Here is a 25,406-nt window from a genome sequence, read left to right on the forward strand (position 1 = left end):
ATGCATTTGGCGGTGAAATGGTGGCATGAAATATACCAAAATGGGCCTAGATCAATACATTGGGTTGTCTACTAAAAAAAGTATATAGTTTTGATAGGTAAATATAAAAAAGGCTCTATTTCTGTTTAAATGTAGTGATGGCAAAAATGCTAAAAATGCTCTGGTCTTTTGGGGAAGTTTTTGTCTGAAGTGCCCAGTCCTTAAGGGGGTAATATTGGTGCAGACCCTCAAAATTAGATATATGTATATATTATAAAGGCTCACAGAAGTCTGAGATACGTATATAGTAGCTTGTGTTTGCAACGATCTCAGGAACTATCTCTAACACGGAAGGATCTGGCATAAATGGCTGTAACTTTATGAACTGAGTGTTTAGAAGATTTTAGTCTTACGTTTCATGTGGTTTCAGTCGGGACTCTTTGCTGACACTCCTAGTATACACTTTTGTACCACTTTTTAAGGTATCAGGCATTTATTATGCTTAGGCTGTGCTATATCTATATATGATACGTCATATTAGTTTATGTTTGCTGGCCAGCATTATGTACAAGGTTTTTTTATGTACGGTTATGTGTATAGAAGTTTCACACACAATGCATCCCTTTGAATTGTATTAATACATTTGATTATAAAGAGTGCTGTATTCCCTCGCTTTGTATCTAAGCCTCTTTTAAAAGCCCCCTGATCACATGACTTTTTATTTATTAGCTATTGACTTGCATTTTAGCTGTGTTGTGCAGAACCCATGGGCATGAGCACAATGTTATCTATATAAAAAAACATGTGATAAGAGGCTGTCTATAGTGGCTTAGAAACAGGCAGGAATTTAGAGGTTTGAATGTTATAAAGTATATTAATTTAACCCCTTAATGACTGAGGACGTGCAGGGTACGTCCTCAGAAAAAAGGCAGTTAATGCCTGAGAACGTACCCTGCACGTCCTCGGTCTGGAAAGCAGCTGGAAGCGATCCTGCTCGCTTCCAGCTGCTTTCCGGTTATTGCAGTGATGCCTCGATATCGAGGCATCCTGCAATAACATTTTTAAGCCATCCGGTGGCCCTCTCTGTGGCCCTCTCTGCACCGGAGATTGTTGGCTTACCGCGTTGGTGGGTGGGAGGCTGGTGGGAGGCGGGTGGTGGCCATCGATGGCCTTGGCGACGTGCAGGAGGGGCGGGATCGTGGGCGTGGGCGATCGGGGGCGCGCACTGACGCGCGCGCGTGCACGGAAGGGCGGGGGCGGGCGCGTGCACGGGGAGGGAGCGGGTGGGAACCGCTACACTACAGAAAAAAGTAAAAAAAAAAAAAAAAGCATAAAAAAGGGAATAAAAGTTTTTTATTTATTAATCAATTAAGGTGTTGGGGTTTGTCTGTTAGGGGGGGTGAATCTACACTACAGAATTTCTATTTTTGTTTTAAAAAAACACGTTTTTTTCTTGAAACTGGGTACTGGCAGACAGCTGCCAGTACCCAAGATGGCCCCCAATAATGCAGAGGGGGAGGGTAAGAGAGCTGTTTTGGGGGTGGATCAGGGAGGTTGGGGGCTAAGGGGGGATTCTACAAAGCAGCATATGTAAATATGCTAAAAAAAAAAAAAGAACAAATTAAAAAAACCTTTTATTTTAGTACTGGCAGACTTTCTGCCAGTACTTAAGATGGCGGGGACAATTGTGGGGTGGGGGAGGGAAGGGAGCTGTTTGGGAGGGATCAGGGGGTCTGATGTGTCAGGTGGGAGGCTGATCTCTACACTAAAGCTAAAATTAACCCTGCAAGCTCCCTACAAACTACCTAATTAACCCCTTCACTGCTAGCCATAATATACGTGTGATGCGCAGCAGCATTTAGCGGCCTTCTAATTACCAAAAAGCAACGCCGAAGTCATATATCTCTGCTATTTCTGAACAAAGGGGATCCCAGAAAAGCATTTACAACCATTTGTGCCATAATTGCATAAGCTGTTTGTAAATAATTTCAGTGAGAAACCTAAAATTGTGAAAAATTTAAGGTTTTTTTAAATTTGATCGCATATGGTGGTGAAATGGTGGCATGAAATATACCAAAATGGGCCTAGATCAATACTTGGGGTTGTCTACTACACTACACTAAAGCTAAAATTAACCATACAAGCTCCCTACATGCTCCCTAATTAACCCCTTCACTGCTGGGCATAAAACACGTGTGGTGCGCAGTGGCATTTAGCAGCCTTCTAATTACCAAAAAGCAACGCCAAAGCCATATATGTCTGCTATTTATGAACAAAGGGGATCCCAGAGAAGAATTTACAACCATTTATGCCATAATTGCACAAGTTGTTTGTAAATAATTTCAGTGAGAAACCTAAAGTTTGTGAAAAAATTTGTGAAAAAGTGAACAATTTTTTTTATTTGATCGCATTTGGCGGTGAAATGGTGGCATGAAATATACCAAAATGGGCCTAGATCAATACTTTGGGATGTCTTCTAAAAAAAAATATATACATGTCAATGGATATTCAGGGATTCCTGAAAGATATCAGTGTCCCAATGTAACTAGCACTCATTTTGAAAAAAAGTGGTTTGGAAATAGCAAAGTGCTACTTGTATTTATGGACCTATAACTTGCAAAAAAAGCAAAGAACATGTAAACATTGGGTATTTCTAAACTCAGAACAAAATTTAGAAACTATTTAGCATGGGATTTTTTTGGTGGTTGTAGATGTGTAACAGATTTTGGGGGTCAAAGTTAGAAAAAGTGTGTTTTTTTCCATTTTTTCCTCATATTTTATAAAAAAAATTAGAGTAAATTATAAGATATGATAAAAATAATGGTATCTTTAGAAAGCCCATTTAATGGCGAGAAAAACGGTATATAATATGTGTGGGTACAGTAAATGAGTAAGAGGAAAATTACAGCTAAACACAAACACCGCAAAAATGTAAAAATAGCCTTGGTCCCAAACGGACAGAAAATGGAAAAGTGCTGCGGTCATTAAGGGGTTAACAATGTTGGTTGTGCAAAGCTGGGGAATTGGTAGTAAGGGCATTATCTAACTTTTTTAAACAATAACAAGTTTAGTGTTGACTATCCCTTTAAGCAGTGAATGCTGCCATCTAGTCCTTGCGGAGCTCATGCGAGTCTGCTTTTACGCAATGTAAGAAGGAGCGGTCATCTAACTGCAGATTCTTACCATCTTCACCACCTCTGAATTGACTGATATATTTCCCCCTGAACACTTTCGTTTGGGTAATTGACAGGCCCTTCTCACGCACGACCATAAGGGGCTGCATTTCACACAAACTTGAGTTTGACATACTTCAAGAAAGTAAATTAGATATGTCCACATCTATAAAGTATCTAATGTCCTGTGGTACCAGTTATGTGTCATATATTTAGATATTTATAGATTTCAAGTTATAGATTAGCAAGTCATAAATCAATTTCCTTGAATTCAAAGGAATAATATATTCTGTATTGTAGTTTCTCAGAAGGTTTGGATCACTTACTCCAGTATATACCATTCTCTATATCAGTTCAATAATATCCAATCTAAAACCAGAATGGCCTCCATTTATCAATGAACAGGTTTTGCAATGCTGTCTCCTGCTCTTGTGCACAAAAGCAGGCACTCTGCGCTAAGTCCGGGGTGATTTTAACCCTCCAGCTCAGTACTGGTGTAGATGTTAAGAAACGGCAGTCTTAAAGAAACAGTGAGCACAAAATACATTTCATGAACCTCCCTCTAATTATGGGTGCCAACATTTTGGAAACTAGGTTACTCTTCAGGTATCTAAAGGAGAATTGCTGCACATGTGCAAACAAGTAGATGAGGTTGAAAGAAAGTCCATCGTGTTCAACTTATACAGATCCTACCTGATTTACAATAAAGAAGCTGACAATTAATTACATTAATACAATTAGAAAGCCTACCCATTTAACACAAGCAATCATATCCCTGAATTCTTTTTTTAACCAGAATTGTATCTAAGCCATTTTTAATGGTATCTAAGGTATTAGCAGTCAATACTTCCATAGGCAATGAGTTCCACAATTTGATTGCTCTTAAAGTGAAAAAAACATTTAGGCTGCAGGAGATTAACCCCTTAAGGACCGAACATGTTAGACAAAAACTTCCTCAAAAGACCAGAGCATTTTTAGCATGTTTGCTATCACTACATTTAAACAGAAATAGAGCCTTTTTTATATTTACCTATCAAAACTATATATATATTTTTTAGTAGACAACCCAAAGTATTGATCTAGGCCCATTTTGGTATATTTTATGCCACCATTTCATCGCCAAATGTGATCAAATTGAAAAAATTGTTAACTTTTCCACCATTTTAGGTTTCTCACTGAAATTATTTACAAAATGATTGTGCAATCATGGCATAAATGGTTGTAAATGCTTCTCTGGAATCCCCTTTGTTCAGAAATAGCAGACATATATGGCTTTGGCGTTGCTTTTTGGTAATTAGAAGGCCGCTAAATGCTGCTGCGCACCACACTTGTATTATGCCAAGCTGTGAAGGGGTTAATTAGGTAGCTTGTAGGGTTAATTTTAGCTTTAGTGTAGAGATCAGCCTCCCACCTGACACATCCCACCCCTGATCCCTCCCTGACCCCTCTTAAACAGCTCTCTTCCCTTCCCACCCCCTAAAGGTCACCCCCATCTTAAGTACTGGTAGAAAGTCTGCCAGTATAAAAATAAAAGTCCCCCCCCCCATTTTTTTAAATATATATATATTCTGCAGGATAGTATCCCCCATACCTCACAACCTCCCTGATCCCCCCCAAACAGCTCTCTAACCCTCCCCCTCTACCTATTTGCTGCCATCTTAGGTACTGGCAGCCATCTGCCAGTACCAGTTTGCTATTTTAACAGATTTAAAAAAATAAATAAAAAAAATTACCCTTTTTTTCTATAGTGTAGCTGCCCCCCCCTCAATACTCTACCCCCTCCTCCTCCCAGATCCCTTTTTGCCAATGGATCCCACATAGGATCCCACTCATTGCCCCTGTTCTCTCCTTTTCACTCACTGTGACGCATGTTCATTTTTTTCCCAAACGCCTGTAGCGTGGCATAGCGGTCCCACCCTCCTCCCGTCCGCTACAGGGATGGACCGCCCACCCGCCTCCCACTGTAGCCTCCCACCCACCAACGATTGGCACCAGCGCTGTCCGATGCAGAGAGGGCAGCGCTGTCCAATGCAATCGCTGGTCCTTAAGGGCATAACGACCGGCAGCGTCGTACAGGGTACAGCGCTGGTCGTTAATGGGTTAAATCTTTTTTCCTCCAGCCTTAAAGTGTGACCTTGTGTCACAAACAATTGCCTTAGAATTAACAGAGCTTCCACCAACTTACTATAAAGTAATCATTTCACCTCTCAAGCACCTTTTTTTTCTAGAGTACAACAGACCCAATTTAGAAAACCTCTCATCATAGTTTAAATTCTCCATTCCCCTTAGTTTTGTGGCCCTTCTTTTAACTACCTTATTTGCCACAATTATTTTACAATACACAGATTTTTTTGCAATATAAAGCTTTGCAAGAAAGCTTTAATTAAGCTTTCATAAGCTTCAAACAAAACAGATATATTAAAGTGATGGTCAATTTTGATGAATTAGTGCCCGGTTTTTAATAATCCTATTAAAAACAAGGGCACTTTAATTCACCAAAATTGACATTTCCCTGTTTTCTTCAAAAACTTAACTTTTAATAATGGCAGCCGCTTCAGCACTTCCTCCGCCCGTCGCAAGCCTTCTTGGCGGGTCCAAAATGACGAATCCGGCTTCCCCCAATCACAGCATTGCATCAGGCCAAGATTCCCCTAGGGGGGAAGCTATGATTGGAGGAAGTCGGATTCGTTATTTCTGACGTCTGCAGATGCTTCCGACGGCCGGTGGAATCGCTGGAGCGGCATTCAGGATTAAAAGGTAAGTTTTTGAAGAAAACAGGGAAATGTCAAATTTGATGAATTAAAGTGCCCTTGTTTTTAATAGGTTTATTAAAAACTGGGCACTAATTCATAAAAATTGACCTTCACTTTAAAGAAACCTTTATTATGGTTATCTTCCACTAAATAACCAGAGTGCTGGCTTCATAATACAATATGTATTAAAATAAAATAGGTACTAACCCAACACCTTGTATAGTTTCCACCTGATGAAGACTAGATTCAATAACTGGGGACAAAGCCTCAAACTCTTCAATATATTGTTGTTTGCACATAGACCAAAGTTTCTTCAATGCAATTAATGCATAAAGTCGTACACTGAAGTTGTGATTGAAACACCATTGTAGAACAGTCACTAGAGCTTTCTTCAGAACAGGAACCTATAAGAAACGCATAACAAAATGTATTTAAATAAGTAATATATCTTACAGTTGCATATTTAAGGCACAATGTACGGCAATTTGTTTTCTCTCTTTAATGAGTTCACAATGATCAATTTTACCTGGTGTATTAATTTGTTCACAAATACCTCCATTACCTTGTTTTTATCATTTGAAATGATTAGTTTTGCCTGTTGTATACACACCTATACTGAAAATGTCAATACTTAAGTACTGGTTATAGAAAAGTTATGTAAACAAGAATGTTTAGAAAAATATTATGCTCCCAGTGGGAGGATGGACAAAGAGGTACTAACATTTTCATTTCTCTCCCTAAGTATTGGTCTTACTGTGTATAGAGAGATTAGATAAGGGGGGTGTTGTGTAAATATAGAGAGGTAAGATAATTATCTCTGCTCTCCCTGCAAGCACAGCCCATTTCATTGTGTTGTGGTTTCAATAAGCAGCGACAGCGATTTCATATACAAAATTTACCTAATGGAACATTTTCCCATATCTTTCAAACTCTGCAGTTGGTATAAAAGTCATTGTAAACACATTAAGGGGAAAACCAATTTTACAGTATACTTTCTGAAGCTTTGTGTTTACTTGCAGAGACAGAAATCTCTGAGGTATGATTTTAAAAGGTTTGCCTTTTGATTGTTTTGTTTTTGTTTTTTTGTTGGTTTTTTTTTTTGAGTATACAGATGCCAATGTAGAGGGCAGATTATTTAATCTGCATATAAATAATAGAAACATTCTGAAGTTTCTCTCTACGTTAACAGGCTCACATGAAAGGTCTCTGTGAAGACAGCAACCTTCTGGCCCTGTGCAAGAAACTGGATTTTTCAAGAATTAAAAAAAAAATGTAACTCTAATGCTAGGGGAGTTAGAGAGGGAACATATTCTGTCTCATTACACCACAAGCCAAGTGAATAGACCTTCAACAAATTAAACCATTTCCAAAAGGCATACAGAAGTACAAAAACAATAGTCAAATTCTACAAAATCTAAAGCAGAAAAATGAATGTGACCATCAGAAAATAGAAAACACATGACCTGTTGTCACCTCTAAAGGGTCAATTCTGTCAGCAAAAACAATAATGTAGTGCAGTGAGCCTCACAAACTGCAACGGTATGAATACCAAAGGTTCTATGTCTAAACAAGGACAACGATTTTTCACAGAAAATATGTTAGCTGGATGATTTTGCTGGATGTAGAAGAAAAAGGCAAAATGTAAGATCTCACAAATGCTGGTATTTACCCCTAAATAATTAAACAACCAGGCAAAAAGTACTGCTTGCTCAAGGCTGATAAATCCAAAATCAGACACGTTAGAACCATTAAAAATGCTTAGGTTGGCTTAACATGAAAGAATAGTGGAAAGAAAACAAAAAAGTAATTTCATTTACTATATGAAAGACTAAAAAGCCCTCAGTATGTAAAGGGGAGGGGAAGGAAAGATAGAAGAAAACAACAAAGAAGAACAAAGATGGCAAAAACATTACCCTTCAAACAAAATTACAGTGATATAAGTAGATATATTTAAAGGGATACTAAATCCAAAATTAAACTTTCATGATTCAGATAGAGCATTCAATTTTAAGCAACTTTTCTAATTTACTCCTATTATCAATTTTTCTTTGTTCTCTTGCTATCTTTCCGCTAGATTACGAGTTTTGCGTTACGAGTGGCACGATTTCCCCATAAACATCAATGGGGAGAGCCGGCTGAAAAAAACCTCCTAACACTTGCAAAAAGGAGCGTAAAGCTCCGTAACGCAGCCCCATTGATTCCTATGGGAAAAGAAAATTTATGTTTACACCTAACACCCTACCATAAACCCTGAGTCTAAACACCACTAATCTGTCGCCCCCGACACCTACATTACACTTATTAACCCCTAATCTTCCGCCCCCAATAATGTTGCTACTTACCTACACTTATTAACCCCTAATCTGTCGCCCCCGACATCGCTGATACCTACATTATACTTATTAACCCCTAATCTGCCGCCCCTGACATCGCCGACACCTACATTACACTTATTAACCCCTAATCTGCCGCCCCTGACATCGCATATACCTACATTACACTTATTAACCCCTAATCTGCCGCCTCTAACATCGCCGCCACCTACCTACACTTATTAACCCCTAATCTGCCGTCCCCAGCGCCGCCACCTACCTACATTTATTAACCCCTAATCTGCCGCCCCCAATGTCGCCGCCACCTACCTACATTTATTAACCCCTAATCTGCCGCCCCCAATGTCGTTGCCACTATACTAAAGTTATAAACCCCTAAACCTAACCCTAAGTGTAACCCTAACACCCATACTTTAATATAATTAAAATAAATCTAATAAAAAATTCCTATCATTAACTAAATAATTTCTATTTAAAACTAAATACTTACATGTAAAATAAACCCTAAGCTAGCTATAATATAACTAATAGTTACATTGCAGCTATCTAAGGTTTTATTTTTATTTCACATGCAAGTTTGTATTTATTTTAACTAGGTAGAATAGTTACTAAATAGCTATTAACTATTTACTAACTACCTAGCTAAAATAAATACAAATTTACCTGTAAAATAAAACCTAACCTGCGTTACACTAACACTTAACCTTACACTACAATTAAATAAATTACATTAATTAAATCCAATTACCTAAATTACATAAACAAACACTAAATTACACAAAATAAAAAATAAATTATCAGATATTTAAATTAATTACACCTAATCTAATAGCCCTATCAAAATAAAAAAAGTCCCCCCAAAATAAAAAAAACCCTAGCCTAAACTAAACTACCAATAGCCCTTAAAAGGGCCTTTTGCGGGGCATTGCCCCAAAGAAATCAGCTCTTTTACCTGTAAAACCACACAACCAACCCCCCAAATAAAATCCTAACTAAAAAACCTAAGCTTCCCATTGCCCTGAAAAGGGCATTTGGATGGGCATTGCCCTTAAAAGGGCATTTAGCACTTTTTCCGCCCAAACCCTAAGCTAAAAAAAAAAAACCCACCCAATAAACCCTTAAAAAAAACCTAACACTAACCCCTGAAGATCCACTTAGAGTTTTTGAAGACCCGACATCCATCCTCAACGAAGCAAGCAGAAGTCCTCAACGAAGTCTTCATTCAAGCGGGCCGAAGTCTTTATCCAAGCCGGCAGAAGTCTTCATCCAGACGGCATCTTCTATCTTCATCCATCCGGCGCGGAGCGGGTCCATCTTCAAGACATCCGGCGCGGAGCATCCTCTTCTTTAGACGGCTAACGAAGAATGAAGGTTCCTTTAAGTGGCATCATCGAAAGTTGGCGTCCCTTGAATTCCGATTGACTGATAGAATTCTATCAGCCAATCGGAATTAAAGGTGAAAAAATCGTATTGACTGATGCAATCAGCCAATAGGATTGAGCTTCAATCCTATTGGCTGATCCAATCAGCCAATAGGATTGAGCGCGCATTCTATAGGCTGTTCCAATCAGCCAATAGAATGCAAGCTCAATCCTATTGGCTGATTGCATCAGCCAATAGGATTTTTTAACCTTTAATTCCAATTAGCTGATAGAATTCTATCAGATAATCGGAATTCAATGGACGCCATCTTGGATGACGTCACTTAAAAGGAACCTTCATTCTTCAGTCAACGTCGGAAGAAGAGGATACTCAGCGCCGGATGTCTTGAAGATAGAAGATGCCGTCTGGATGAAGACTTCTGCCGCCTTGGATGAAGACTTCGGCCCGCTAGGATGAAGACATCTGCCACTTTGTTGAGGACTTCTGCCGGCTTCGTTGAGGATGGATGTCGGGTCTTCAAAAACTGTAAGTGGATCTTCGGGGATAAGTGTTAGGTTTTTTTAAGGGCTTATTGGGTGGGTTTTATTTTTAGCTTAGGGTTTGGGCGGAAAAAGAGCTAAATGCCCTTTAAAGGGCAATGCCCATTCAAATGCCCTTTTCAGGGCAATGGGGAGCTTAGGTTTTTTAGTTAGGATTTTATTTGGGGGGTGGGTTTTACTCTTGGGGGCTTTTTTGTATTTTTTTTTTACAGGTAAAAGAACCGATTTCTTTGGGGCAATGCCCCGCAAAAGGCCCTTTTAAGGGCTATTGGTAGTTAAGTTTAGGCTAGGGTTTTTTTATTGGGGGGGCTTTTTTATTTTGATAGGGCTATTAGATTAGGTGTAATTAGTTTAAATATCTGATAATTTATTTTTTAGTTTGTGTAATTTAGTGTGTTTTCTTGTAATTTAGTTAATTGGATTTAATTAATGTAATTTATTTAATTGTAGTGTAAGGTTAGGTGTTAGTGTAACTCAGGTTAGGTTTGATTTTACAGGTATATTTGTATTTATTTTAGCTAGGTAGTTACTAAATAGTTAATAACTATTTACTAACTAGTCTACCTAGTTAAAATAAATACAAACTTGCCTGTGAAATAAAAATAAAACCTTAGATAGTTACAATGTAACTATTAGTTATATTGTAGCTAGCTTAGGGTTTATTTTACATGTAAGTATTTAGTTTTAAATAGGAATTATTTAGATAATGATAAGAATTTTTTTATTAGATTTATTTTAATTATATTAAAGTAGAGGTGTTAGGGTTAGACTTAGGGTTAGGGGTTTATAACTTTAGTATAGTGGCGGCGACGTTGGGGGTGGCTGATTAGGGGTTAATAAATGTAAGTAGGTGGCGGGGGCGGCAGATTAGGGGTTAATAACAGTAATGTAGGCTGTGGCGATGTTAGGGACAGCAGATTAGGGGTTAATAATATTTAACTAGTGTTTGCGATGCGGGAGTACGGCGGTTTAGGGGTTAATATGTTTATTATAGTGGCGGCGATGTCCGGAGCGGCAGATTAGGGGTTAATAATTTTATTTTAGTGTTTGCGATGCGGGAGGGCTAGGTTTAGGGGTTAATAGGTAGTTTATGGGTGTTAGTGTACTTTTTAGCACTTTAGTTATGAGTTTTATGTTACAGCTTTGTAGCGCAAAACTCATAACTATTGACTTTCAGTTTACGGTATGGATCTTGTAGTTATAGGCTGTACCGCTCACTTTTTGGCCTCCCAGGCAAACTCGTAATACCGGCACAAAGGAAGTCCCATTGAAAAAGGACTTTTTGAAAGCTGCGGTAGTTACGTTGTGTTACGGCCAAAAAAGTGTGGGGTACAGCTATACCCACAGGACTCGTAATACCAGTGGTAGTGAAAAAGAGCCTTAACGCTGCTTTTTCACCCATAACGCAAAACTCGTAATCTAGCCGTTTATTTGAAAAAGAAGGCATCTAAGCTAAGGAGCCAGACAGTTTTTGGTTCAGAACTCTAGACAGCACTTGTTTATAGGTGCTGTCCAATCAGCAAGGACAACCCAGGTGGTAAACTAAAAATGGACCGGCTTCTAAACGTACATTCTTGCTTTTCAAATAAAGATAGCAAGAAAATGAAGAAAATTTGATAATAGGAGTAAATTAGAAAGTTGCTTAAAATTGCATGCTCTATCTGAATCATGAAAGAAAAAAATTGGGTTGAGTGTCCCTTTAAGGATCACGCAAGACAATCAAACCTAAAATTCAGCCTAGATAAGATACGGCTGAGTCCCCTTTGGGATAGGGAGCCTCTTAAGGGCCGCACTACACATCACAGAGCCCTCAGGTTGGACAGATTGTTTTCAGAACTCTCTCAATGATTACATAATAATAGAGGTGGCAATAATGTATCTCAATGTATAGTAGGAGGACAGCCCTATGGTCCCTTATTGACAAAATTTCAAAGCCAACATGACCCAATTTTTCCTTGAAGAAGTCTTAAAGGTACTTTTCCAGGTCTTGGTTGTGAAATATACCAGTGATCCTTTCAATTCTTAGGTTATTCCTTCTGGACATTTGATGGCATCCAATATATTTTTTGTAGGCTGCAGCTATCATATTAGGATCAATATAAAATACATATTTTAAATATACATTTAGAACTCTTGACCTGATTATTGTTCTCCAGGAAGGAACTCTTTTCCCTAAAAAGTGAACTGCAAAGAGGTGCACTGCAGACCACTACAAAATCTGTATAATTTCCAAAGTAATGAGATGGTTAAATACCTGCTTGCAGAAATGCAGTAGAGCCAGAGCCCTATGTTCCAATCTAACAATCCAGTTACAAAATGATGAATTCAGGATGAAAAAATCCAATGGTTAACTGCAGATGTTACGGTAATTTACAGTTAATATCAGAAAAGGAATAGGAGACATTGGAATTATTATTCCAGATGATCTGAAAATTTGTAAAACCATGCAGTAACACGAGCGATTAGGTCAGTAGGATGATTGGTTATATAAGAAGCTGGAAAAATGAGGTTCCTAGGTCTTGTACAACTTTTTAGATCACTAGCTAAGCTTCATCTTGAATATTTTGTACAGTTAAACTAATTTTAAGGTGCCAGTGGCTCCCTTACTCTTGGGTTTGTCAAGCCCTGGCTTAGAAAGCATGGCTAACTGAAGCTGGAAAAAGTTCTCTCTCAAAGCTTGAAGTATCAAGAATAAATTATTGTGGCTACACAGTTATGGGGCTCATTTGTTTGCATCAATATTCTTATAAATAATACAATTATTTTGAATCAGAGCTGACATTGAATGGAAGACTAAGGAGAAGTGCGGTAAATTTCACTGGAGAGACTTTTAAAGATTGTCCCCAGGAAGACTCTCTCTCCAAGTATATACACAAATTACACTATATTGTTAAAGGGACAGTCAACTCAAAAAACATAATTTATGCTTACCTGATAAATGTATTTCTCTTGTAGTGTATCCAGTCCACGGATCATCCATTACTTGTGGGACATTCTCCTTCCCAACAGGAAGTTGCAAGAGGATCACCCACAGCAGAGCTGCTATATAGCTCCTCCCCTCACTGCCATATCCAGTCATTCGACCGAAACAAGACGAGAAAGGAGAAACCATAGGGTGCAGTGGTGACTGTAGTTTAATTAAAATTTAGACCTGCCTTAAAAGGACAGGGCGGGCCGTGGACTGGATACACTACAAGAGAAATAAATTTATCAGGTAAGCATAAATTATGTTTTCTCTTGTTAAGTGTATCCAGTCCACGGATCATCCATTACTTGTGGGATACCAATACCAAAGCTAAAGTACACGGATGATGGGAGGGACAAGGCAGGAACTTAAACGGAAGGAACCACTGCCTGTAGAACCTTTCTCCCAAAAACAGCCTCTGAAGAATCAAAAGTGTCAAATTTGTAAAATTTTGAAAAGGTGTGAAGCGAAGACCAAGTCGCAGCCTTGCAAATCTGTTCAACAGAGGCCTCATTTTTAAAGGCCCAGGTGGAAGCCACAGCTCTAGTAGAATGAGCTGTAATCCTTTCAGGGGGCTGCTGTCCAGCAGTCTCATAGGCTAAGCGTATTATGCTCCGAAGCCAAAAGAAGAGAGAGGTTGCCGAAGCTTTTTGACCTCTCCTCTGTCCAGAGTAAACGACAAACAGGGCAGATGTTTGACGAAAATCTTTAGTAGCCTGTAAGTAAAACTTCAAGGCACGGACTACGTCCAGATTATGCAAAAGACGTTCCTTCTTTGAAGAAGGATTAGGACACAATGATGGAACAACAATCTCTTGATTGATATTCCTGTTAGAAACCACCTTAGGTAAAAACCCAGGTTTGGTACGCAGAACTACCTTGTCTGAATAAAAAATCAGATAAGGAGAATCACAATGTAAGGCAGATAACTCAGAGACTCTTCGAGCCGAGGAAATAGCCATCAGAAACAGAACTTTCCAAGATAAAAGTTTAATATCAATGGAATGAAGGGGTTCAAACGGAACTCCCTGAAGAACTTTAAAAACCAAGTTTAAGCTCCACGGGGGAGCAACAGTTTTAAACAGAGGCTTAATCCTAACCAAAGCCTGACAAAATGCCTGGACGTCTGGAACTTCTGCCAGACGCTTGTGCAAAAGAATAGACAGAGCAGAGATCTGTCCTTTTAAAGAACTAGCTGATAAGCCTTTGTCCAAACCCTCTTGGAGAAAGGACAATATCCTAGGAATCCTAACCTTACTCCATGAGTAACTCTTGGATTCACACCAATAAAGATATTTACGCCATATCTTATGGTAGATTTTCCTGGTGACAGGCTTCCGAGCCTGTATTAAGGTATCAATGACTGACTCGGAGAAGCCACGCCTTGATAGAATCAAGCGTTCAATCTCCATGCAGTCAGTCTCAGAGAAATTAGATTTGGATGATTAAAAGGACCTTGTATTAGAAGGTCCTGCCTCAGAGGCAGAGTCCATGGTGGAAGAGATGACATGTCCACTAGGTCTGCATACCAGGTCCTGCGTGGCCACGCAGGCGCTATCAGAATCACTGATGCTCTCTCCTGTTTGATTTTGGCAATCAGTCGAGGGAGCAGAGGAAACGGTGGAAACACATAGGCCAGGTTGAAGAACCAAGGAGCTGCTAGAGCATCTATCAGCGTTGCTCCCGGGTCCCTGGACCTGGATCCGTAACAAGGAAGCTTGGCGTTCTGGCGAGACGCCATGACATCCAGTTCTGGTTTGCCCCAACGATGGACCAGTTGAGCAAACACCTCCGAATGGAGTTCCCACTCCCCCGGATGAAAAGTCTGACGACTTAGAAAATCCACCTCCCAGTTCTCTACGCCTGGGATGTGGATCGCTGACAGGTGGCAAGAGTGAGACTCTGCCCAGCGAATTATCTTTGAGACTTCTAACATCGCTAGGGAACTCCTGGTTCCCCCTTGATGGTTGATGTAAGCCACAGTCGTGATGTTGTCCGACTGAAATCTGATGAACCTCAGTGTTGCTAACTGAGGCCAAGCTAAAAGAGCATTGAATATTGCTCTTAACTCCAGAATATTTATTGGGAGGAGTTTCTCCTCCTGAGTCCACGATCCCTGAGCCTTCAGGGAGTTCCAGACTGCGCCCCAACCTAGAAGGCTGGCATCTGTTGTTACAATCGTCCAATCTGGCCTGCGAAAGGTCATACCCTTGGACAGATGGACCAGAGAAAGCCACCAGAGAAGAGAATCTCTGGTCTCTTGATCCAGATTTAGTAGAGGGGACAAATCTGAGTAATCCCCATTCCACTGACTTAGCATGCATAATTGCAGCGGTCTGAGATGCAGGCGCGCAAACGGCACTATGTCCATTGCCGCTACCATTAAGCCGATTACTTCCATGCACTGAGCCACTGACGGGCGTGGAATGGAATGAAGGACACGGCAAGCATTTAGAAGTTTTGATAACCTGGACTCCTTCAGGTAAATTTTCATCTCTACAGAATCTATAAGAGTCCCTAGGAAGGAGACTCTTGTGAGTGGTGATAGAGAACTCTTTTTCACGTTCACTTTCCACCCATGCGACCTCAGAAATGCCAGAACTATCTCTGTATGAGACTTGGCAATTTGAAAGCTTGGCGCCTGTATCAGGATGTCGTCTAGATACGGAGCCACCGCTATGCCTCGCGGTCTTAGAACCGCCAGAAGTGAGCCCAGAACCTTTGTAAAAATTCTCGGGGCAGTGGCCAACCCGAAGGGAAGAGCTACAAATTGGTAATGCCTGTCTAGAAAGGCAAACCTTAGGAACCGATGATGATCTTTGTGAATCGGTATGTGAAGGTAGGCATCCTTTAAGTCCACTGTGGTCATGTACTGACCCTCTTGGATCATGGGTAGGATGGTCCGAATAGTTTCCATTTTGAATGATGGAACTCTGAGGAATTTGTTTAAGATCTTTAGATCCAAGAGTGGTCTGAAGGTTCCCTCTTTCTTGGGAACCACAAACAGATTTGAATAAAATTCCTGTCCCTGTTCCGTCCGCGGAACTGGATGGATCACTCCCATTACTAGGAGGTCTTGCACACAGCTTAGGAATGCCTCTTTCTTTATCTGGTTTGCTGATAACCTTGAAAGATAAAATCTCCCTTGTGGAGGAGAAGCTTTGAAGTCCAGAAGATATCCCTGAGATATGATCTCCAACGCCCAGGGATCCTGAACATCTCTTGCCCACGCCTGGGCGAAGAGAGAAAGTCTGCCCCCCACTAGATCCGTTTCCGGATAGGGGGCCATTCCTTCATGCTGTCTTGGGGGCAGCAGCAGGCTTTCTGGCCTGCTTGCCCTTGTTCCAGGACTGGTTAGGTTTCCAGGCCTGTCTGGAATGAGCAACAGTTCCCTCTTGTTTTGAAGCGGAGGAAGTTGATGCTGCTCCTGCCTTGAAATTTCGAAAGGCACGAAAATTAGACTGTTTGGCCTTTGATTTGGCCCTGTCCTGAGGAAGGGTATGACCCTTGCCTCCAGTAATGTCAGCAATAATTTCCTTCAAGCCAGGCCCGAATAAGGTCTGCCCCTTGAAAGGAATGTTGAGTAATTTAGACTTTTAAGTCACGTCAGCTGACCAGGATTTAAGCCATAGCGCCCTACGCGCCTGGATGGCAAATCCGGAATTCTTAGCCGTTAGTTTAGTCAAATGAACAATGGCATCAGAAACAAATGAGTTAGCTAGCTTAAGCGTTCTAAGCTTGTCAATAATTTCTTTCAATGGAGCTGTCTGGATGGTCTCTTCCAGGGCCTCAAACCAGAATGCCGCCGCAGCAGTGACAGGCGCAATGCATGCAAGGGGCTGTAAAATAAAACCTTGTTGAATAAACATTTTCTTAAGGTAACCCTGCAATTTTTTATCCATTGGATCTGAAAAAGCACAACTGTCCTCAACCGGGATAGTGGTACGCTTTGCTAAAGTAGAAACTGCTCCCTCCACCTTAGGGACCGTATGCCATAATTCCTGTGTAGTGGCGTCTATTGGAAACATTTTTCTAAATATAGGAGGTGGGGAAAAGGGCACACCGGGTCTATCCCACTCCTTGCTAATAATTTCTGTAAGCCTTTTAGGTATAGGAAAAACGTCAGTACACACCGGCACTGCATAGTATCTATCCAGCCTACACAATTTCTCTGGAATTGCAACTGTGTTACAGTCATTCAGAGCAGCTAATACCTCCCCAAGCAATACACGGAGGTTCTCAAGCTTAAATTTAAAATTAGAAATCTCTGAATCAGGTTTCCCCGAGTCAGAGATGTCACCCACAGACTGAAGCTCTCCGTCCTCATGTTCTGCATATTGTGACGCAGTATCAGACATGGCTCTAACAGCATTTGCGCGCTCTGTATCTCTCCTAACCCCAGAGCTATCGCGCTTGCCTCTTAATTCAGGCAATCTAGATAATACCTCTGACAGGGTATTATTCATGATTGCAGCCATGTCCTGCAAGGTAATCGCTATGGGCGTCCCTGATGTAATTGGCGCCATATTAGCATGTGTCCCCTGAGCGGGAGGCGAAGGGTCTGACACGTGGGGAGAGTTAGTCGGCATAACTTCCCCCTCGTCAGAACCCTCTGGTGATAATTATTTTATAGATAAAGACTGATCTTTACTGTTTAAGGTGAAATCAATACATTTGGTACACATTCTCCTATGGGGCTCCACCATGGCTTTCAAACATAATGAACAAGTAGGTTCCTCTGTGTCAGAAATGTTTAAACAGACTAGCAATGAGACTAGCAAGCTTGGAAAACACTTTAAAACAAGTTTACAAGCAATATAAAAAACGTTACTGCGCCTTTAAGAAACACAAATTTTCCCAAATTTTGAAATAACAGTGAAAAAATGCAGTTACACTAACGGAAATTTTTACAGTGTATGTAATAAGTTAGCAGAGCATTGCACCCACTTGCAAATGGATGATTAACCCCTTAATAGCAAAAACGGAATAACAAATGACAAAAACGTTTTTTAAACAGTCACAACAACTGCCACAGCTCTACTGTGGCTTTTTAACTCCCTCAATATGACTTTTGAAGCCTTTTGAGCCCTTCAGAGAAGTCCTGGATCATGCAGGAAGAAGCTGGATGTCTGTGTCTGTAATTTTTGCTGTGCAAAAAAAAACGCCAAAATAGGCCCCTCCCACTCATATTACAACAGTGGGAAGCCTCAGGGAACTGTTTCTAGGCAAAATTCAAGCCAGCCATGTGGAAAAAACTAGGCCCCAATAAGTTTTATCACCAAACATATGTAAAAAACGATTAAACATGCCAGCAAACGTTTTAAAATACACTTTTATAAGAGTATGTATCTCTATTAATAAGCCTGATACCAGTCGCTATCACTGCATTTAAGGCTTTACTTACATTACTTCGGTATCAGCAGCATTTTCTAGCAAATTCCATCCCTAGAAAAATATTTTAACTGCACATACCTTATTGCAGAAAAACCTGCACGCTATTCCCCCTCTGAAGTTACCTCACTCCTCAGAATATGTGAGAACAGCAAAGGATCTTAGTTACTTCTGCTAAGATCATAGAAAACGCAGGCAGATTCTTCTTCTAAATACTGCCTGAGATAAACAGTACACTCCGGTACCATTTAAAAATAACAAACTTTTGATTGAAGAAATAAACTAAGTATAAAACACCACAGTCCTCTTACGACCTCCATCTTAGTTGAGAGTTGCAAGAGAATGACTGGATATGGCAGTGAGGGGAGGAGCTATATAGCAGCTCTGCTGTGGGTGATCCTCTTGCAACTTCCTGTTGGGAAGGAGAATATCCCACAAGTAATGGATGATCCGTGGACTGGATACACTTAACAAGAGAAAACATAATTTATGTAAGAACTTACCTGATAAATTCATTTCTTTCATATTAGCAAGAGTCCATGAGCTAGTGACGTATGGGATATACATTCCTACCAGGAGGGGCAAAGTTTCCCAAACCTTAAAATGCCTAGAAATACACCCCTCACCACACCCACAATTCAGTTTAACGAATAGCCAAGAAGTGGGGTGATAAAAAAGGAGCGAAAGCATCAAAAAACTGTGCTTTATACAAAAAAATCATAACCACCACAAAAAAGGGTGGGTCTCATGGACTCTTGCTAATATGAAAGAAATGAATTTATCAGGTAAGTTCTTACATAAATTATGTTTTCTTTCATGTAATTAGCAAGAGTCCATGAGCTAGTGACGTATGGGATAGCAGATACCCAAGATGTGGAACTTCCACGCAAGAGTCACTAGAGAGGGAGGGATAAAATAAAGACAGCCAATTCCGCTGAAAAAAATAATCCACAACCCAAATCAAAAGTTTTAATCTTTATAACGAAAAAAACTGAAATTATAAGCAGACGAATCAAACAGAAACAGCTGCCTGAAGTACTTTTCTACCAAAAACTGCTTCAGAAGAAGAAAACACATCAAAATGGTAGAATTTAGTAAAAGTATGCAAAGAAGACCAAGTCGCTGCTTTGCAAATCTGATCAACAGACGCTTCATTCCTAAAAGCCCAGGAAGTAGAAACTGACCTAGTAGAATGAGCCGTAATTCTTTGAGGCGGGGACTTACCCGACTCCACATAAGCATGATGAATCATAGACTTTAACCAAGACGCCAAAGAAATGGCAGAAGCCTTCTGACCTTTCCTGGGACCAGAAAAAACAACAAATAGACTAGAAGTCTTTCTAAAATCTTTAGTAGCTTCAACATAATATTTCAAAGCTCTAACTACATCCAAAGAATGTAACGATCTTTCCTTAGAATTCTTAGGATTAGGAAATAATGAAGGGACAACAATTTCTCTACTAATGTTGTTAGAATTCACAACCTTAGGTAAAAATTTAAATGAAGTCCGCAACACCGCCTTATCCTGATGAAAAATCAGGAAAGGAGATTCACAAAAGAGCAGATAACTCAGAAACTCTTCTAGCAGAAGAGATAGCCAAAAGGAACAGTATTTTCCAAGAAAGTAATTTAATGTCCAGAGAATGCATAGGCTCAAACGGAGGAGCCTGTAAAGCTGTCAAAACCAAATTAAGACTCCAAGGAGGAGAGATTGGCATAATAACAGGTTTGATACGGACCAAAGCCTGTACAAAACAATGAATAACAGGAAGATTAGCAATCTTCCTGTGAAAAAGAACAGAGAGAGCAGATATTTGTCCTTTCAAAGAACTTGCAGACAAACCTTTATCCAAATCATCCTGAAGAAATTGTAAAATTCTAGGAATTCTGAAAGAATGCCAGGAGAATTTATGAGAAGAACACCAAGAGATGTAAGTCTTCCAAACTCGATAATAAATCTTTCTAGAGACAGATTTTCGAGCCTGTAACATAGTATTAATCACTGAGTCAGAGAAACCTCTATGACTAAGAATTAAGCGTTCAATCTCCATACCTTCAAATTTAATGATTTGAGATCCTGATGGAAAAAAGGGCCTTGAGATAGAAGGTCTGGCCTTAACGGAAGTGTCCAAGGTTGGCAACTGGCCATCCGAACGAGATCCGCAAACCAAAACCTGTGAGGCCATGCTGGAGCCACCAGCAGTACAAATGAGCGCTCCATTAGAATTTTGGAGATTACTTTCGGAAGAAGAACTAGAGGCGGAAAGATATAAGCAGGATGATAATTCCAAGGAATTGACAACGCATCCACTGCTTCCGCCTGAGGATCCCTGGATCTGGACAGATACCTGGGAAGTTTCTTGTTCAGATGAGAGGCCATCAGATCTATTTCTGGAAGTCCCCAGATTTGAACAATCTGAAGAAAAACCTCTGGATGAAGACACCATTCGCCCGGATGTAACGTCTGGCGACTGAGATAATCCGCTTCCCAATTGTCTACACCTGGGATGTGAACCGCAGAAATTAGACAGGAGCTGGATTCCGCCCAAACAAGTATCCGAGACACTTCTTTCATAGCTTGAGGACTGTGAGTCCCCCCTTGATGATTGACATATGCCACGGTCGTGACATTGTCTGTTTGAAAACAAATAAACGATTCTCTCTTCAGAAGAGGCCAGAACTGAAGAGCTCTGAAAATCGCACGGAGTCCCAAAATGTTGATTGGTAATCTCGCCTCCTGAGATTTCCAAACCCCTTGCGCTGTCAGAGATCCCCAAACAGCTCCCCAACCTGATAGACTCGCATCTGTTGAGATCACAGTCCAGGTTGGACGAACGAAAGAGGCCCTTGAATTAAACGATGGTGATCCATCCACCAAGTTAGAGATGATCGAACATTGGGATTTAAGGATATTATTTGTGATATCCTTGTATAATCCCTGCACCACTGGTTCAGTATACAAAGCTGGAGTGGTCTCGTGTGAAAACGAGCAAAAGGGATCGCGTCCGATGCAGCAGTCATGAGACCTAAAATCTCCATGCATAATGCTACCGAAGGGAACAATTGAGACTGAAGGTTTCGACAGGCTGAAACCAATTTCAGACGTCTCTTTTCTGGCAGAGACAAAGTCATGGACACTGAATCTATTTGGAAACCTAAAAAGGTTACCCTTGTCTGAGGAATCAAGGAACTCTTTGGCAAATTGATCCTCCAACCATGTCTTTGAAGAAACAACACAAGTTGATTCATATGAGATTCTGCAGAATGTGAAGACTGAGCAAGTACCAAGATATCGTCCAAATAAGGAAATACTGCAATACCCTGTTCTCTGATTACAGAGAGAAGGGCACCGAGAACCTTCGAAAAGATCCTTGGCGCTGTTGCTAGACCAAATGGAAGAGCAATAAACTGGTAATGCTTGTCTAGAAAAGAGAATCTCAGAAACTGATAGTGATCTGGATGAATTGGAATATGCAGGTATGCATCCTGTAAATCTATTGTAGACATATAATGCCCTTGCTGAACAAAAGGCAGAATAGTTCTTATAGTCACCATTTTGAATGTTGGTATCCTTACATAACGATTCAATATTTTTAGATCCAGAACCGGTCTGAAAGAATTCTCTTTCTTTGGTACGATGAACAGATTTGAAAAAAAACCCAGACCCTGTTCCAGAACTTGAACTGGTATAATTACCCCAGCTAACTCTAGGTCTGAAACACATTTCAGAAACGCCTGAGCCTTCACTGGATTGACTGGAATGCGTGAGAGAAATAATCTTCTCACAGGCGGTCTTACTTTGAAACCTATTCTGTACCCTTGCGAAACAAGATTCTGAATCCAAAGATTGTGAACCGAATTGACCCAAACATCTTTGAAAAATCGTAACCTGCTCCCTACCAGCTGCGCTGGAATGAGGGCCGCACCTTCATGCGGATTTAGGGGCTGGTTTTGACTTTCTGGAAGGCTTGGATTTATTCCAGACTGGATTAGGTTTCCAACCGGAAACTGTTCCTTTAGGGGAAGGATCGGGCTTCTGCTCCTTCTGACGAAAGGAACGAAAACGATTAGCAGCCCTGTAATTACCTTTAGACTTTATTCCCTGAGGCAAAAAGGCACCCTTCCCTCCAGTAACAGTTGAAATTATAGAATCCAGCTGAGAACCAAACAACTTATTACCTTGGAAAGAGAGAGAAAGCAAAGTTGACTTAGAAGTCATATCTACATTCCAGGATTTAAGCCATAAAGCTCGTCTAGCTAAAATAGCTAAAGGCATATACCGGACATCAACTCTAATGATATAAAAAATGGCATCACAGACAAAGTTATTAGCGTGTTGAAGAAGTTTAACAATGCTATATGTATTATGATCTGTCACTTGTTGCGCTAAAGCCTCCAACCAGAAAGTTGAAGCTGCAGCAACATCAGCCAAAGAAATAGCAGGTCTAAGTAGATTACCTGAACATAAATAAGCTTTTCTCAAAAAAGATTCAATTTTCCTATCTAAAGGATCTTTAAATGAAGTGCTATCTGCCGTAGGAATAGCAGTACGTTTGGCTAGAGTAGAGATAGCCCCATCGACTTTAGGGATTTTATCCCAAAATTCCAATCTATCAGATGGCACAGGGTACAATTTCTTAAACCTTGGAGAAGGAGTAAATGAAGTGCCCAGACTATCCCATTCCCTAGCAATCACATCTGAGATAGCATCAGGAACTGGAAAAACTTCCGGAATTAACACATGAGGTTTATACACCGAATTTAAACATTTAGCAGATTTAGTATCAAGAGGACTGGACTCCTCCATATCTAAAGCAATCAAAACTTCTTTAAGTAATGAACGAATAAACTCCATTTTAAATAAATATGAAGATTTATCAGTATCAATATCTGTGGTAGAATCTTCTGAACCGGAAAAAACCTCATCAGAAACAGATAAGTCAGAATGATGGCGGTCACCTAAAAATTCATCTGAAATGTGAGAAGATTTGAAAGACCTTTTACGTTTACTGGAAGGAGGAATAACAGACAGAGCCTTCCTAATAGAATTAGAAACAAATTATTTTACATTAACAGGAACATCCTGAACAATAGATGTTGAAGGAACAACAACAGGTAAAGGATTATTACTAATGGAAACACAATCTGCATTGGAAAGTTTATCATGACAGCTTTCACAAACTACAGCTGGAGGAACAGTTACCACAAGTTTACAACATATGCACTTAACTTTGGTAGAACCAGCATCAGGCAGCGTCTGTCCATTAGCGGATTTTGATCCAGGGTCAGGATGAGACATCTTGCAATATGTAATAGAAAAAACAACATATAAAGCAAAATTATCAAATTCCTTAAATGACAGTTTCAGGAATGGGAAAGAATGCAAAATATTAAGCTTCTAGAAACCAGAAGCAATGAAAAGAAAATGTTTAAATAAAGTGAGTAAAAAAGACGCCCAAATTTTTTTGGCGCAAAAAAATGTCTGAATATGCATGCGTAACAGAATACAACTTCCGGCGTAAATTACGTCGCCGGAAATGACAAAATTTTTAGCGCCAAAAAAAGTTTGCGCCAAAAATGACGTAATAAAAAGAAACATTTTCTGCCCCCGCGAGCCTAACAGCATGCAGGAAAAAAATGGCCAAATGAAATTTTTCAAGGTAAGAAAAAATAATTAAATGCATTATCCCAATAATGAAACTGACAGTCTGTATTGAAAAGGAATACTGATTATCCTGAATCAAGGCAAATATAAGTTTATAGACATATATTTAGAACTTTACATATAAAGTACCCAACCACAGCGCAGAGTGTCACAAAAAATAAGACTTATTTACCCCAGGACACTCCTCTACATGTAGTAGATAGCCAAACCAGTACTGAAACGAGAATCAGTAAAGGTAATGGTATATAAGAGTATATCGTCGATCTGAAAAGGGAGGTAGGAGAAGAAATCTCTACGACCGATAACAGAGAACCTATGAAATAGATCCCCTAGAGGTAGACCATTGTATTCAAATAGGCAATACTCTCTTCACATCCCTCTGACATTCACTGCACTCTGAGAGGAAAACCGGGCTTCAACCTGTTGCGAAGCGCATATCAACGAAGAATCTTAAGCACAAACTTACTTCACCACCTCCACGGGAGGCAAAGTTTGTAAAAACTGAATTGTGGGTGTGGTGAGGGGTGTATTTCTAGGCATTTTAAGGTTTGGGAAACTTTGCCCCTCCTGGTAGGAATGTATATCCCATACGTCACTAGCTCATGGACTCTTGCTAATTACATGAAAGAAAATGTTATTGTTTAAAAAGGAAATTTATGCTTACCTGATAAATGTATTTCTTTTACGATATGAGGAGTCCATCCTTACTTGTGGGATTTAACCTCCTGCTAGCAGGAAGTGGCAAAGAGCACCACAGCAGAGCTGTATATATAGCTCCTCCCTTACCCTCCCCCTCCAGTTATTCGACCGAAGTTAGGAAGAGAAAGGAAAAGCCAAAGGTGCAGAGGTGACTGAAGTTTAACAAAAAATAAATACCTGTCTTAGAAATGACAGGGTGGGCCGTGGACTCGTCATATCGTAAAAAAAAAAAATTTATCAGGTAATCATAAATTTCCTTTTCGTTTACAAGATATGACGAGTCCACGGATTTCATCCTTACTTGTGGTATACAATACCAAAGCTACAGGACACGGATGAAAGGGAGGGACAAGACAGGAACCTAAACGGAAAGGCACCACTGCTTGAAGAACCTTTCTCCCAAAAACAGCTTCAGAAGAAGCAAAAGTATCAAATTTGGAAAATTTGGAAAAAGTGTGAAGAGACGACCAAGTTGCAGCCTTGCAAATCTGTTCAACAGAAGCATCGTTTTTAAATGCCCATGAGG

The 25,406-nt window shown here is 40.1% G+C and overlaps 1 protein-coding gene across 1 annotated transcript in view; it reads right to left on the reverse strand.

Moving 5' to 3' along the window:
* TARBP1 (TAR (HIV-1) RNA binding protein 1) overlaps positions 1–25,406 on the reverse strand; it is a 454,905-nt gene that overhangs the window by 168,733 nt on the left and 260,766 nt on the right. Inside the window, exon 24 of the mRNA XM_053711098.1 lies at positions 6,113–6,309. Within this exon, the coding sequence (XP_053567073.1) occupies positions 6,113–6,309 (197 nt within the window). The remainder of the gene's footprint in view (positions 1–6,112; positions 6,310–25,406) is intronic.

Source organism: Bombina bombina, chromosome 4, assembly GCF_027579735.1.
Source record: "Bombina bombina isolate aBomBom1 chromosome 4, aBomBom1.pri, whole genome shotgun sequence".
NCBI classification, from domain to species: Eukaryota; Metazoa; Chordata; class Amphibia; order Anura; family Bombinatoridae; genus Bombina; species Bombina bombina.